The sequence below is a fragment of the Notamacropus eugenii genome, chromosome 1, assembly GCF_028372415.1.
Source record: "Notamacropus eugenii isolate mMacEug1 chromosome 1, mMacEug1.pri_v2, whole genome shotgun sequence".
Lineage (NCBI taxonomy): Eukaryota > Metazoa > Chordata > Mammalia > Diprotodontia > Macropodidae > Notamacropus > Notamacropus eugenii.
The window spans coordinates 643,890,897-643,906,530 of NC_092872.1; the positions used below are offsets into that span (position 1 = coordinate 643,890,897).

Sequence of the window (15,634 nt, forward strand, 5' to 3'; positions counted from 1 at the left end):
ATCCACTATAATGAAAAATGTCACTCAGAGTGATATTGTAAAAGGGTCAAGTGCTGTTGAAATTCTTGACCCTCTGCTTGTGTCTTCCTCTTTCTGAAACTATTTCCTCATCTGCAGATTGAGAAGTTTGGATTCAAAAGTTCTTTCAGGCTTGTGCACTGTGCTCCTGTTAACATCCTACATTCCTGCTCCTCAGTTAATGCAAGTGCTCTGACTGGGGATTGGCCTGAATAAGGGTCAGGGAACTTTCAAAGACTGTTAAAGAGAGGAAAAAATAAAGTGCCTCTTCTAAAGATGTATAATAGTAATTTAAGAGACTCAAATAGAAGGAGTTCACTTCAGCAAACCTTTCTTAGTGCCCCATACCTGTATGTCTCTATGCCTTAGGAATACAATAATTAAAAATAATGTTGCTTGACCCCAAGGAGTTTATAGCCTGATGGGGAAGGGGATGTACATAAATCAGTAGGAAATAAGCAGAATGTGATGAGAATCAAAGAGAGATCTTGACACACTGCTGTATGAACATTTAAGCATGTATAAATTACTTCTTTGAACATGAAGAAATTGCTTTCATTTAGGGTAGGGGTAGATTTTCATAGAAAAGAAAACATTTAAACTGGGTGCAGAGATGTGGAAGGGGTGTCTTCTAGGCATGGGAGAAGATCTGAATGAACATAAGGAAGTGGAGTTAATGACAGTGGTGTAGTTTGACTAGATTATGTGAGCATAAGTCAGTGAAATAATGCCAGGACAGTAAGTTCGAGCCAGTTTGTGGGGGGCTTTAAATGGCAGGCTTTAAAGAATTTAAATTTTATTTTGTATCAACAGTAGGAAGCCACTGAAGGTTTTTAATGGGCAGGCATATGACATGGCCAATCTCTTCATCAGTAAGATTAATTTCGTAATTGTGGAAAAGATGGATTGGAGAAAGATAAGATTGGAAACAGGAAAACCGGTCCAGACGATGATGAGGGCCTGATGGTGGCATTGTGAATAGAGGGGAAAATAGAGGTTGAGAGACTAAGGTAACAGGATCCAAAGGATTTAGCAGTTAATTAGCTGTGAGAGATGAGATGAAAGAGAAGGAAGAGTCCAAGATGACTCCAACTTTTTGAGCTTAAGGGTATAGAGGGATAGTAGTGCTATCAACAGAAATGATTGATTTGAGGGGTATGGTAAGTTTGAGGTAGGGAAGATGATGAGTTCTCTTTTAGTCATATTGAGTGTGAGAGATGGACATATTTAGCAGACTGTTCTAGTTGTGTGCTTGAATATTTAGACTTGAGGTTTGAGGTGATAATTGAAGCCATAGGATCATTTGAAATTGCCCAGGGAGTCTTTATATAGAAGGAAGAGAGGTTGGTTGAATGAGAGGTGGAAATTGAATAAAGGAAACTGGAGAATGACCTGACAGGTAGCAGAAACATTTTTAATTCAGCAAATATTTATCAATTGCCTACTATATGTAAGGCACTGAGGGATACAGAGACAAAAACCAAAATCTCTGCCTTTGTGGAGGTTGCATTTTACAGAGGGGAATACAGCACATACACTAAATATATACAAAATAACTTCAAGAGAGGAAGAACATCCATGTCAGATGAGTGCCATTTGAGCTGTATTTTGAAGGAAGCTAGGGATTCTGGGAAGCATAGGTAGATTTCATACTTTAGGGCCCATTTCTGCAAAGACATTTAAGAAGGAGATGAAGTATAATACCTGGGGAACCATGGCAAGCAAGCCAGCTGCCAAGAATGAAGAGTGTCAGAAAGGGGAGTGATATTAAATAAGACTAGAAATGTAAGTGAGAGATGGATTGCAAAGGTGAAATGCCAGCAAGGAAAAAATATCAATAAGGAGGGGATTCTTAACTATGTTAGGGGATTAGAGACAAAGAAAAGGCCATTGGATTTGGCAATTAATGTGTTCTTGGTGACTTTGGAAAATTAAGTTTCAATAAATTGATGGGATTGGAAGCTGGATTTTAAGGGATCGAATAGTAGATGAGCATGAACATTTCAAAATTGGGCTGATACAGAGTGCTGGAGCTGGAGTCAGGAAGACTCCTCTTCCTGAGTTAAAATCTGGCCTCAGACACTTACTAGCTGAGTGACCCTGGGCACCCAGTGATATCACTATTACATCTGTATCCTAAAGACATCAAAGAAAGAGGAAAAAGACCTGCAGTATGTACAATAATATTTATTGAAGCTCTTTTTATGATAGCAAAGAATTGAAAACTCAGGAAGGTGTTCATACATTGGGGAATGGTTGAACATTTATTTTATGGTGAATGGTGGAAGGCTGTTATACTGTAAGAAATGATAAAGAGGATGGTTTCAGAGAAACCTGGCAAGACTTATATGAATTAATGAAGAGTGAAGTGAGCAGAACCAGATTTAAAATTTATATAATAACATCAATATTGTAAAGACAAACAACTTTTAAAGATTTAGCTCTCATCAGTACAACAACCAACCGCAGCCACGATTCCAGAGGACTTATAATGAAACATATTACCTACCTCCAGATAGAGATATGATGGACTGAGGGTACAGAATGAGGCTTTTTTTTCCCCACATGGCCAATGTGGGATTTTTTTTTTGCTTGATTACATATATATATTTGTAATGAGTTTTATTTTTCTTGTTTTCTCATTGTGTCCTCCCCCACCCCACTCCCACTACCCCCAAATAAGAAAAAGGGAAGGTGGGAGGAACAGAATGTAGATCTAGAAACAAAATTGAATTTAAAAAAAAAGAGTAAGAAGTGAGGAACTGAGACAAGTGTATAGAATTTTTCCTATGACTTTGGCTGTGAAAATGAAGAGAAATACAATGACAGCTTCAAGGGATGGAAAGAATTAAGTAGTTAGTCTATATTGTACATTTTTTAAGCATGTGTTTTGAGCTAGGTATTGTGCTAAGTGCTGGTGATACGCAGAAAGGTAAAAGATAGTCCATTCTCTCAAGAAACTTCCAATCTAATGGGGGAGATGACATGTAAATTGATATTTTTAAACAAGCTATATATATATATATATATATATATATATATATATATATATATATAGCATTCTTTTTTTTTTTTACTCTCATATATTCTGGGAGATTCTAATGTTTCCCCATTGCAAGTGATTCTAGGTTTTGGTTTTACATATATACTTTTTTATAATATTTGTCACTAAAGAAGATGTACTGCCATTAGGCTGCTGTACTCTTGAGAACTACAAACCCTTGCCATCTGCCTAGGAAATCGCCAATATGTGTTATTTCCCCAACTAGAATCTGAGCTTTGGTTGTTTCCACTGCCAAATAAATTTACTGTGACACAGTTTTATAGGGGTTAAAAATCTAGGTTTTATCATGCTTAAGTACAGGATCAGGAGGTAGAAAGTAACCCTGTACAGACGTTAGAATTCTATGGGCAAAATTATATCAGAGATAGAGAAATAATTTTTGACATACAAAACATACTCTTAGTCTAAAAAAGTTGAACAGATTTAAATAGAATCATAATCCCATACTCTTAATTCCCCAAGGAAACAAACCTAGTTAAACAGACTTTATAGGTAAACTCAGTCAGGTTACAGATTAAACTACATTTCAAGGATTCACAGTGGGCTGGTTGAAAGGAGATTTGTAGACATCTAAGATAACTACAGATTCAGAAGCCAGTGGACCCTCTTCACAAAGAGTAAATCACTAAATCACCCTGGGAAGCTCAAGACTCCCTTTGGCTTCTTATCTGAGGAATGTCAAAAAGGCTTCTCTTGATATTATCATTCCATGAGTCAGATTTTAACTAGGTGTTTAATAATAACAGAAGGCAGGCTTCAGTTAGCCAAAATGAACTTGGAGAGTGGCATTAGAAAAGTCAGTGAAAGTTTTTTATTTTGTTTCAGTTTTTTGTTCTTTCCATTTATATTATCATGGTCATTGTGTACTGAGTTCTAATGTCTAATTTTGCTTGTTCCTGATTTCTTTTGTTTTTGTTCCACTGTTGATGAAGATTTGGTTTTAAAAATTGGACTTTTCTTTTACAATATTCTAATCAATATTCTGTTGTGGGAAAATAAACTGAAGGCTGTTTGTTGGGATCATCATGAACTCTACTAAAACTGTTTTTGTTGTAATTGGGAAATCCTTTCAGAGAAATCTACCATCTTCCTCAGCCAGTTCCCTATTCTTGATTTCTTTAAAGGATGTTTCATACTTGGGTTTATATGTCTTCAATGCGTTTCAGTAGATTGTCTCCAATTTTTATACCTGTTCTGTTTTGTCCAACTCTTTGTGACCCCATTCAGGTTTTTCTTGGCAAAGATAATGGAGTAGTTTGCCATTTCCTTTTCCAGTTCATTTTATAGATAAAGAAACTGAGGCAAACAAGGTTAAGTGACTTGCCCAGGGTCTCACAGCTAGTGTCTACAGTGAGATTTGAACTCAGGAAAATGAGTTTTCCTGACATCAAGCACTGTCTCCATTGCTCCATCTAGATGCTTCAACTTTTATGTGCTTCATATTTATATGGAAGGGATTTGCCTTTCTGTTATTTTCACTTGAATCTTACTACTGCCATGCAAAAATGTTTTTGATTTTTGTGGATTTATTTCTACTAGTGCTACTACTACAGAAATAATTATCTCAATTTCTTTGCTGATTCTCTAGCACTTTTAATGAAACCAGCATGCCATCAGCAAATATAAATTGTTTCCTGTTTGCTTATACTTATGCCTTTAACTTTTTTTATCTTGTCTTATTGTTATTGCTTTATTCCTCTATTTATTAGGAAAACTTATAGTGTTTACCTATTGCAAATAATGGTAACTTTTGGATTTAGATATACTTTTGTTCAGTATTTTAAAATTTATAATCTAATTAATTATCAATAACAATTATGATACTCATGATTTTTATATAATTGAAGATTAAATTTTAAAAATTTAAAAGACTCTCCTTTGCTAATATATAATAGGATTTTAGTGTAAACAAATGGTGAATTTTGGTAGTTTTTTTTTTTTTTGCACCTATAAATACAATTATAGTTTTGGAGCTTCCCCCTCATCTCTTCCCTCCACCCACCCCAAGACAGTGTGCATTCTGATTACCCCTTCCCCCCAGTCTGCCTTGCCTTCTATCATACCCCTGCCTTCTCTTATCTCCATCCCCTCTATTTTCTTGGAGGGCAAGATAGATTTCCGTGCCCCATTGCCTGTATATCTTATTTCCCAGCTGCATGTAAAAATAATTTTTAACATTTATTTTTAAAACTTTGAGTTCCAACTTCTCTCCTTCTCTCCCCCCCCCATACCCACTGAGAAGGCAAGCAATTTGATATATGTTATACATGTGTAGTTATGCAAAAGACTTCCATAAAAGTCATGTTCTTAAAGACTATATTTCTCTCCATCCTATCCTGCCCCCCATTTATTCTATTCTCTCTTTTGACCCTATCCCTTCTCAAAAGTATTTACTTCATTACACCCTCCTCCCATTTGCCCTCTCTTCTACCATCCCCCTCAGCCCCCACTTATCCCCTTCTCCCCACTTTCCTGTAGTGTAAGATAGATTTTCATAGCATATTGTATATGCATGTTATTCCCTCCTTAAGCCAAATGTGATGAGTAAGGTTCACTTTTTCCCTCTCACCTCCCCTCTCTTCCTTCCATTGAAAAAGCTTTTTCTTGCCTCTTTTATGGGAGAGATCATTTGCCCCATTCTATTTTTCTCTTTCTTCTCCCAATATATTCCTCTCTAACCCCTTGATTTTATTTTTTTAGATATCATCCCTTCCTGTTCAACTCATCCTGTGCCCTCTGTCTACATGTATATAATCCCTCCAACTACCCAGATCCTGAGAATAGTCTCAAGAGTTACAAATATTATCTTTCCATATAGGAATGTAAACAGTTTAATTTCAGTAAGCCCCTTATGATTTTTCTTTCCTGTTTACCTTTTCATGCTTCTCTTGATTCTTCTGTTTGAAAATCAGATTTTCTATTCAGCTCTGATTTTTTTCATCAGGAATGCTTGAGAGTCCTGTATTTCATTGAATGACCATTTTTTTCCCCTGAAGTATTATACTCACTTTTCTGGGTAGGTGATTCTTGGTTTTATTCCTAGTTTCTTTGGCTTCTGGAATATCATATTCCAAGCCCTGTGATCTCTTTATGTAGATGCTTCTAGATCTCGTGTTATCCTATATTTCCACAATACTCAAATTGTTTCTTTCTGACTGCTTGAAATATTTTCTCCTTGACCTGGGAACTCTGGAATTTGGCTACAGTATTCCTAGGAGTTTTCCTTTTGGGATCTCTTTCAGGAGGCAGTTGGTAGATTCTTTCAATATTTATTTTACCCTTTGGTTCTAGAATATCAGGACAGTTTTCCTTGATAATTTCTTCAAAGATGATGTCTAGGCTCTCTTTTTGATCATGGCTTTCAGGTAGTCCTATAATTTTTAAATTATCTCTCCTGGATCTATTTTCCAGGTCAGTTGTTTTTCCAGTGAGATATTTCACATTGTCTGCTATTTTTTCATTCCTTTGGTTTTGTTTTATAATTTCTTGATTTTTTATAAAGTCATTAGCTTCCATCTGCTCCATTCTAATCTTTAAGGAATTATTTTCTTCAGTGAACTTTTGGACCTCCTTTTCCATCTTGCCAATTCTGGTTTTCTAGGACATTCTTCATTGGCTTTTTGAATCTCTTTTGTCATTTGAGTTAGTCTATTTTTTACAATATTACTTTCTTCAACATTTTTTTGGGTCTTCTTTAGCAAGCAGTTGACTTGTTTTTCATAAATTTCTTGCATCACTCTCGTTTCTCTTCCCAGTTTTTGCTGTACTTCTCTTGATTTTCAAAATCCTTTTTGAGATCTTTCATGGCCTGAGACCAATTCATATTTTTCCGTAGAGGTTTTGGATTGAGGAGCTTTGACTTTGTTGTCTTTGGTTTGCTTGTTTAGGTTTTCCTTGTCACCAAAGTAAGATTCTATAGCGTGACTCTTTTTTCTGTTTTTGCTCATTTTCCCAGCCATTTACTTGACTTACGAGCTTTTTGTCAAGGTAGATCTCTGCTTCCAGTGGGGGTGAGTGCCTCTGATTCCCCCACAATCTGTGGGCCTAGAGCTCCAGAAACAGTTATTGTCTGCCCCTGCTGCTGCTGCTGTGGCTGCTGCGGGTTCCTTTGTCTCCCAGGGGCTGGGGCCAGATCATTCCACTCTCCCACACTGGTCCCACAGGCTTTTCCACTGACCCTCAGATTTGTCCTCGGCATTTTGGGGTCCTGAAGCCTGGAAACTGCTACAGGTATGAGAGATTCATTCTCCCCAAGGCCTGCTCAGCTACTGTCTGTGCCAGCTCCACCCATGCTGGACTGTGCCCTGCCCCCTGTGTGACTCAGTGACATTTCCTAGCTACCTTCCAGGCTGTCTTGGGCTGGATATTTGCTTCACTCCGTCATTCTGTGGGTTCTGCAGCTCCAGAATTTGTTTAGAGTCATTTTTTTTACAGGTATTTGGCTGGGCTTGGGGGCAGTGCTCTAGAAAGTGCATGCTGTTACTTGGCTTTCTTGGCTCCGCCCTGGTTTTGGAGCTTTTAATTTGATTAATTTTGTTGTGTTCCTAATTTTGAATCATCCTTATCTTTTTAGTTTAAATCCAAATTGATTGTAATGAATAATTTTGGGGACCTTTTTGCTTAGATTTTTAAAAAATGGAATTTATATTCATTCTAGATAGTGGTTGACAGTATTCTCTCTGCTATCTTGGATTAGGCATTCAGAATACTGTATTTCATAAAAGGAGCTTGGTAGAATGGTTTCTTTCTCAGCTTTCAGGATAATTTATCATAGCTATGAATTACTCTTTAAATATTCAATAGAATTTTCCTCTAAGTTCACCTGGAACAGGTAGCTCCCCGTTTGGTAGTTCCTTAATCATGACTGTTAGGTTGGGAGGAGTCTGGATATGTTTGTAGGTAGAAGTTAAGGCCTCAGTGGGTGAAGACAAATTGAAGATCAGAGATAAGTAATATAGATCAAGAGCCAAACTCCCAGAGGTGATTGAAAAAAATGTAGGCAAGGGCAGAAGCAGAGGAGTTATTGATGTAGAGGAGAGCCATTTTCCAAAATGCAGCAAAGTAAGAGAGAACAAGAAGTGCTATTGAGGGGATTTGAGATGTAGAATTAGCAAGAAGAAGGAGCTCATAGTGGGTAACATGTTTTGTCAATAAAGTATAAAGTGGGATTCTCTGCTAAGGGGGAGCCTTGGAGAAATTAATAAAAGAAGGTTTAGAAAACTGCTTTGGGGAATGTGAGAGCAGAGGTTTTGAATGACTGTCCCAAACCAAATTAAAATGTAATTGAGAAATATTTAACACAATAAATAAAAGTACAATAAAACATAGATAACATTACATTTAAAAACTCAATGTGTGGGTTATATGGTTCTTTTTGCATAAATTAGTGGCCTCCATTTCGTTTTTTTTATACCTCTGTGGTAAGAGTATCCATTAGTAAAGAGTCCAAGGATTGTGGTGTAGCAATGAGAGTTTAATTGAGATTAGATAGCATCAATTCAAACCCAGGTTGGACACTGCCAGCCTAATTATGTGATTATCTCCAGCATTCATCAGAATGTCGTTAAGAGTGAAGAAAACCTTATCCAGTTGTCATGGCAATCAGGTTAGGATCTTTTTGCTGTTTTTGTTTATACCAAGAAGTATAATGCCTCTGAATGATGTGATTAAGGAGGATCTTTCCCACCCATTGTTGGGCCTGCCCATTGTGGGAAGCTTGATTAACGGAGCTGTTTTGTAGGAGAGTCCCTAGTACCTTTTGTTTTTTCTATTGTGGCACTGGATTAGAGGATTATGTCCTCTGGCTTTAAAAAAGGTGTAAATACTCTGAGGGTGAGGTTTTACTTTGGGATTTAGTTTTTGTAAGAAGGTTTGAGTGAGAGGACTCTGGGAAGCTGCTTTAAGGAGCGGCCCCTCCCCCCCTTGAAGACCTAGATATCAGCTTTTCCCTCTTTTATAACTATGGTCAGACAGTTGGATCTGTCTGTTGAGTTATGGTCAGTCAGAGGAAAAAGTGTTGACTTTGATTTCTCTGTATTTTTGTTGAAGTTCAGGGTGCTGACTCCCCTGAACTAGGTGAATGATAGATGTGCTTGGTTAAAGAAATGATACATGTGCTTGGTTAAAGTGATTGTTAACCCCTCAAAAGTTGCCTTTCCTTTTATGAATGTAGATCTAAGAACCTGTGATAGCAGGACCACCCCCACCCATCCCCCGTGTATGCTGGGGTGCTATACCAAGTTACTTGGGTTTGGAAAGGGATTAGTGCTGGAGGCAGGGGATTTAAAGGTAGGAGGACAGTGTTAAATTGAACCCATTAGGTCACGATTTCTAAGTGAGAGAAGTGAAGACCATACAGGAAAGTAAAGAGTGATAAGAAGCCGTAAGGAAGCCATATTTAGAAAACTAAGGTCCTGACATGTAGAAAGAGAATAGATTTTGGTGAAATTTCAGATTACTTGGATCATGAATGTCAAGCATTTACAGGTAATGGTAAGTTAATTTATCCTTCCAAGTCTTTCCTCAAGAATTCTCTTCTCCCACCCACACCCCCAAGTTCTTTCCTATAGAACTCTTATTTACTTTATAATATCATTTTACTCTTCATTTCTTTCAGAAATTCTAGCTAACTTTGTTGGCAAGCTGTGTTTTTGTTTGAGGCTTTGCTTATAGATGTTCCGTAGTTATTCTTTTCTTCTGGGTTTTTGTCTTAGACATCCCTGGCTTCATAATGGTTTTTATCATTGGTGTCTTTTTTGTTGACTGATTATTCCAGACTTCTTTCCTGAGTTGAATCTTTGTGCCAGATTATGTACATTTCTGAAGGAAATGTTATGGTCTTGTTTGTTATCTGTCTTTGCAGTCCTGCAGTTGCTCTCTTCAGGGCTCTGTTCCTCAAGGCTCAGGGCAACTCAGACCAGGTTGCTATGAACTTTCAACACACTTGTAAGTCTAATCTGAAGCATGGCTCAGTTACTGCTCTCCTGTTCTTAGCTTTATGGACCCTGGCTTGAGTTTGGGCAATACAGCTGCATACTTGATCATGCTCAGAGCTCCAGTAAACAGTTACTGTACCCTAGCTCTTGTCATCTCATTGTAGCCCTGTTCCAGTTTAGAACCACAGAAATCCAGGATTGCCTCTGGGCCATGCTCCCTGTTTTAGTTACTCATCTTTAGGCCTCGGCCCTGGTCTGTGAGCTGAAATCCTACTCTAGGGTTAGAATGACAGATCTATACCCTCTTTCTTGGACTATGCTCCCTGCCTTTGTCAGTTTATGGAAACCAAGCAGTGAATTTCTCAGATATTGAATGGATTCCTAATCTCATTAATTTAGAAGTTACTTCCAAAGATGCAGTTCACAACTCATTCATATCTGCTTATCCTGTAATATTCCCTTTCTCCTTCCCTTCCGTTGCCAGTGAAACTGAGTAGCCAAGATTTTTACTCATTGAGTGCTGCTCTGTTGCTCCTACTGCTATGAGATGCTCTGGGGACAAGATTTGTATATACTTAGGGTGATGTGGGAATTAATTCTATCTGAACCTGCACAGATATTGTGGTTAAAGTTATAACCACATTGAGTTTCAGGTGCCTGGTCAGAGAGAGCTTGGGAACTTGTGCATTTTGGACTAATAGTGGAATGGTTTAGTGTTGGGCAGAAATGGATGAGATGGATGGTAGGGATTGTGTCTCAAACACTCCCCAAATTGGCAGTCTCATCAAGGCTGAGGTGCAACCTTTTTTCCTTTTAGTCTGTTTTTTGCTCCCATTTCGCATACCCTCTGGGGTATATACACTCTAACTTGGACTCCCCTGGACTAAATAATATAATGAGAGGTCTCTAGAAATCAATTTCAATTTCTACATTCTTCTATCAGACATATTTGTCTACACTGTCAACATTAGTTGTATATTAAGCTTTATACCGAACAGTAATACAAAAGCAGTAAAATCCTGATTGTAACTATTTTGCCATAGCCCCACACATTAGTTTGGATTTTTTTTTTAATAGTATTTCTTTGTTTTTGGTCTGGATCTGTGATTTCTTCAGTGTAGGGAAATTTCAGCATTGAAACTCTCTCCACTCATATAGCTTGGCAGTACATCTAGAATTTAGAGAGTTGCTTAGGGACACCAATCAGTTATTTGTCCTGGGTTATACAGCTTGTATGTTTTGTAGACAGCACTTGATAAAGTTATGGATTTCACATTAAAGGACAGTTCAGAGTTTGTCCAGTCCTATTCCCTCATTTTGCATGTTATGAAACTGAGCCCCAAGTACATAAAGTGACTTTCCAAGGTCACACACAGTAGAGCTTGGGTCCTACAGTTCCAAATCCAAAACTCTTTCCATGTCACCAACTTGCCTTCCTTCCTCAAAGCTGGACCCTTTAATCTATAGTTGTGTATAGCATCTTTCACCTAAGCTTTCAGACCCTTTAAGGCAGATGTCTTGACCCCTGGTATCACTAGTAAGTAGGATAATAGATAAAGGGTAAGTCTTGGAGCCAGAAAGACTTAGCTTCAAATCCTGTCTCATATATACTTGCCAGCTGTGCGGCCATGAGCACATTACTTAACCTGTCTGATCCTCCCTTTTCTCATCTGTAAAATGGGGATAATACCTGTCCTCCCTACCTCATATTGTTGTGTCTCAAATAATAAAATGTATGTAAAACATAGTATTTACATTGGTTATAGATTCAAGTGATCTACCTTAAGTAGTAAGAAACAAATGAAATAGAGAATGATGAAGCTGTTCAGTGTTTGACCAGGGTCTTTAATCTGTAGGTAGTTGCTCTCATAGGACTTTTCAGTTTGCTCCTATGTATTTTGAGTTAAATGTTTTACCTATATGTTTCACTTTACTGCTATACATACATCTGTATATTTAGCCATAGATTGTAACCTTACTCTGTTTTGGGTGGATAGTCTTGAGGAGTTCCTGTGGCCAAGTGGCCAAAAAATTCATTAATTGCTTGCTGGTCTAATGATGAGCCTGGTAATGTGGTTCATATGTCTGCATGTGTAGGAAACACACACACACACACACATACATATATACATACACACACATATATCAAATGCATATTTAGTGTGAAGTTTAGGATAGACCTTTCACTGAATTGGGTAAGATTTCTCAAGTTTTCAATATTCCTTTCAAAAATGTAACTTTAAAAAAATTGACTTCTAAATGCTTATCTTGTGGGGAAGGAGAGTAGCTATTTACTTGTGTCTTTAGGTCAGACCTAGTTTGGGACTCCCCTTGTAAATCAGGAAAATACATTAAACATAAATGTGTGATTTCATTGATTCTCATGCAGCATTAGTGGGAAATCTGTAGGAGTAGAGGGGATACCCCGTTAATTCCAGACTGACTACAAACCAAGTCATGTTTGAATGCCTTTCTAGTATTTACTGTGTGAGATCACTGCTAAATTTTAAATATTAACTCCTCTAAAAAGAAGAGTTATTAGCAAATTAGTTTAAGTATTCAGTGATAGTGTTGAAACTTAATTTCACTGAACATTTTTTCCCCTTTTCCTTTTCTTTCTGGGTGTGACTAAACTGCCTACAGCATGCTGCATGGTTGCTGGTAAAACAGGAAATGGGGTGAGTAATTTGAGTAGGGATTTTTTTACAATCTTTTAAATACAGACTACTTATTTTTTTTAAAGTACTTTTACTACGTTTCTCTTCTGTAGGGTGGGTGCTTCATTAGCTATTAGAGCAGTTGAGTGATCATTTGGGTTCATTGCATTATTTCTCCAGTTAGTTCCTTTGCCTAGCAGAAGCACACTAATTCATACTTGATAGCTCATTAAATCTTTCTAGCTTTAGCATGAATGTTAGATTTGCTGGAACACATACTAGGCAACCATATTACATAATATAGTTTGATGAGCTTTTTTGACAAGAGAAATTTGTTTTCATCAGTTAGGAAAGTTCATGGTATATTTGTGAATGTGCTAGAAATTACAGAAATCTGAGTTCCATTATATGATCCCTAACTGGGTTTTTGAAAGTGAATATAGAATAACTGCTGGAGTTTTGGTTAGTAATCAGTAAGCATTTGTAATGATAAAATAATGTGCTGATTAAGAGATCATACCATTACTTTTTAAAGTAAAATGAGAAGAGTTTTTCACTTGAGTCATTTAAAAGGTAATGATAAAAAAATTTTTCAGGATTTTTTACTTGATATTTAAGATAATGATGAATAAATTTTGTAGTCTCAGAATATAAAATTTTTAAGCCAGTAGAGAAACACAATGTGCTGATTCCAAATCCTAAGTACTGTAATAAGATGTAATGTATTTTGACTGTGTGGTGATGTATTTTAAAAATAATACACATTGTTTTATTCAGGTTTTCATTAGAACTATTAATACAAATTTATTCTATATGGTTTTATGTTTTTATTTTACATCAATCAAATTTATTATTACAGCTAAGACAGATTTTATAATATGCACCTGAATTATTAACAAGACTTTTATTTATCTAAGAATCCAGAAAGTAAATTCATTTTTCTGTTTAAAATTTATTAAATATCTACAGTGTTATTTACAGTAATAAGAACTTAGAACCACTGCATAAAAGGTGTTAGATTCGTCTGTCTAATTTAAATTATTTTGGGGAAATCATTCCTTTTCCCCCCTTATATCTTCATCTGGAAAATGGTACAGCTATTTGTCAAAAACTTCAGATTATTATATAGGACATTTGTAGTAATGATTCATAGATAAATCCAGATTCTGATTTTGTTCTTAAACTTTGAGAATGTTGTTTAACCTGTTCAGGCCATAAATTTAATTTAAAAAACATTAAGCATCTAATATGTGCAAAGGTCCTGTGCTTGGTCCTGAGGATGCAAAGACAGAAACAAAAAATAGGCCTTTTCCTCAAGGGGTTTACATTCTGTTTTAAAACTGTTTCTGAATTTGCATTTGCCCCATGTTGATTTTGTTGTTCTCCTTGAAAGAGTTTTTAAAAATGTAGCAGTAAAATATTTCAGTTCTCCTGAAAAATTATAAAATAGATTGCTACAGGATGCCAAAACTCTTCCTCAGTGTCAGGAGTTCCATGCAAAAGTGATCTAGAGGCACTACCATTAAAGAATTAATTCAGGAATCTAAATGAAATTAGTTGAGTTGAAAATTTTAGACTAGATTTGTTCCATATAAATCCCTTTAGAATAATTAAGATTCAATTTTCAAAACTATAAACCTGGAATTTTTGTTAAGTATTTATTTTCTAGTAAAGGAAAATACATCAGAAATGTCTCAACCTTTTCCCTTGACTTCTTGACATGGAGGAGAAGAAATACATCCAGTAGCCAGTTTTAAAGAATTGAGATGGTTTAGAATTATTTGAAATATTGGAGATTTTGTTGTATGACCAAGTTCTTTCAAAACTGTAATGAATAACCACGTAAGCATTTTAAAGTATTGTTTCTTGTTAATACTTTAGAGTAATCTAGAAGGTAAATCATTGAACATTGTATGTTCTGTATTTCACCTATTTCCCTTATTCTTCAGAGTATACTTGACATCTGAGTTTATCCATGTTTCCCATTTATTAATGTTCTTCTCAAAGGAACATTGAAATGTGAAAAAAAAATTATCAATCAAATTCCCATAGTGATTATTTCCACAAATCAGAATACTGTAGGAATTTTTTAAGCATTTGGTGTTTCTGATTGGATTGTTAAGCTAGTCTTCTTTAAATAATTATGGATCTCATGGCAGAGGTCCCTGTAATGTTTTGAGTCTTATGTAGTGTTATTTGCAGCAGCAGGACATCAACAGAGAGTCCCTATTTCATTTGGATTTCATATAAACAAGGAAATTCAGTGGTGTGTGTGTGTGTGTGTGTGTGTGTGTGTGTGTGTGTGTGTGTGTGTGTGTGTCTCTGTCTGTGTCTGTGTCTGTGCCTATGCCTCTGTGTGTGTGTCCAGGACAGGCATTGTGAATCGTCATTGAGCCCTATTCAGAATCAAACAAACACAAGACAGCAGGCCCACTTGCATCTGGGAAACTAATTAATGGCAAACTATTCTCTGACACACAGAATTTCCCATTTCAAAAATTCCATTGTTCTCCTACTGATGCTATATGCTTGCAAATCTTGGAATACCACAGTCTCCAAGGATTCACATTTGTGTGTCCAAAGGAAATACAGTGGCCATGAGCTGGCTGTTGCACATTTTGAAGCTGACCTACGTGGAAGTTGTCATGTAAGACGTAGGTACTATCGTAGAAATTTACTTTTGGAAAAGTGATTTTCCTAAAGCACAGGTCTGATCATGTCTCTCCCCTCTCCAGTAAGCTCCAGTGGTTTCCTATTGCCTCTCGAATTAAATACAAACTCTTCTGTTTGGCATTTAAAGCCCTTCACAAGCTGTCTCCACCCTACCTTTCCAGGCTTATTACACATTACTTCCCTTTCATACACTCTGGTCTAGTCAAACTATTTTTAGTATGTCTTCATACAGGATTCTTTTATGCCTTTGCATAGGCTTTCCCTAATGGATTCGTCTGCCTCTTCCA

At 36.6% G+C, this 15,634-nt stretch overlaps 1 protein-coding gene across 1 annotated transcript in view; it reads left to right on the plus strand.

Annotated features, from left to right (window-relative positions):
* PUS10 (pseudouridine synthase 10) overlaps nt 1-15,634 on the plus strand; it is an 89,204-nt gene that overhangs the window by 30,605 nt on the left and 42,965 nt on the right. Inside the window, 1 exon segment of the mRNA XM_072635480.1 lies at nt 12,661-12,695. Within this exon segment, the coding sequence (XP_072491581.1) occupies nt 12,661-12,695 (35 nt within the window).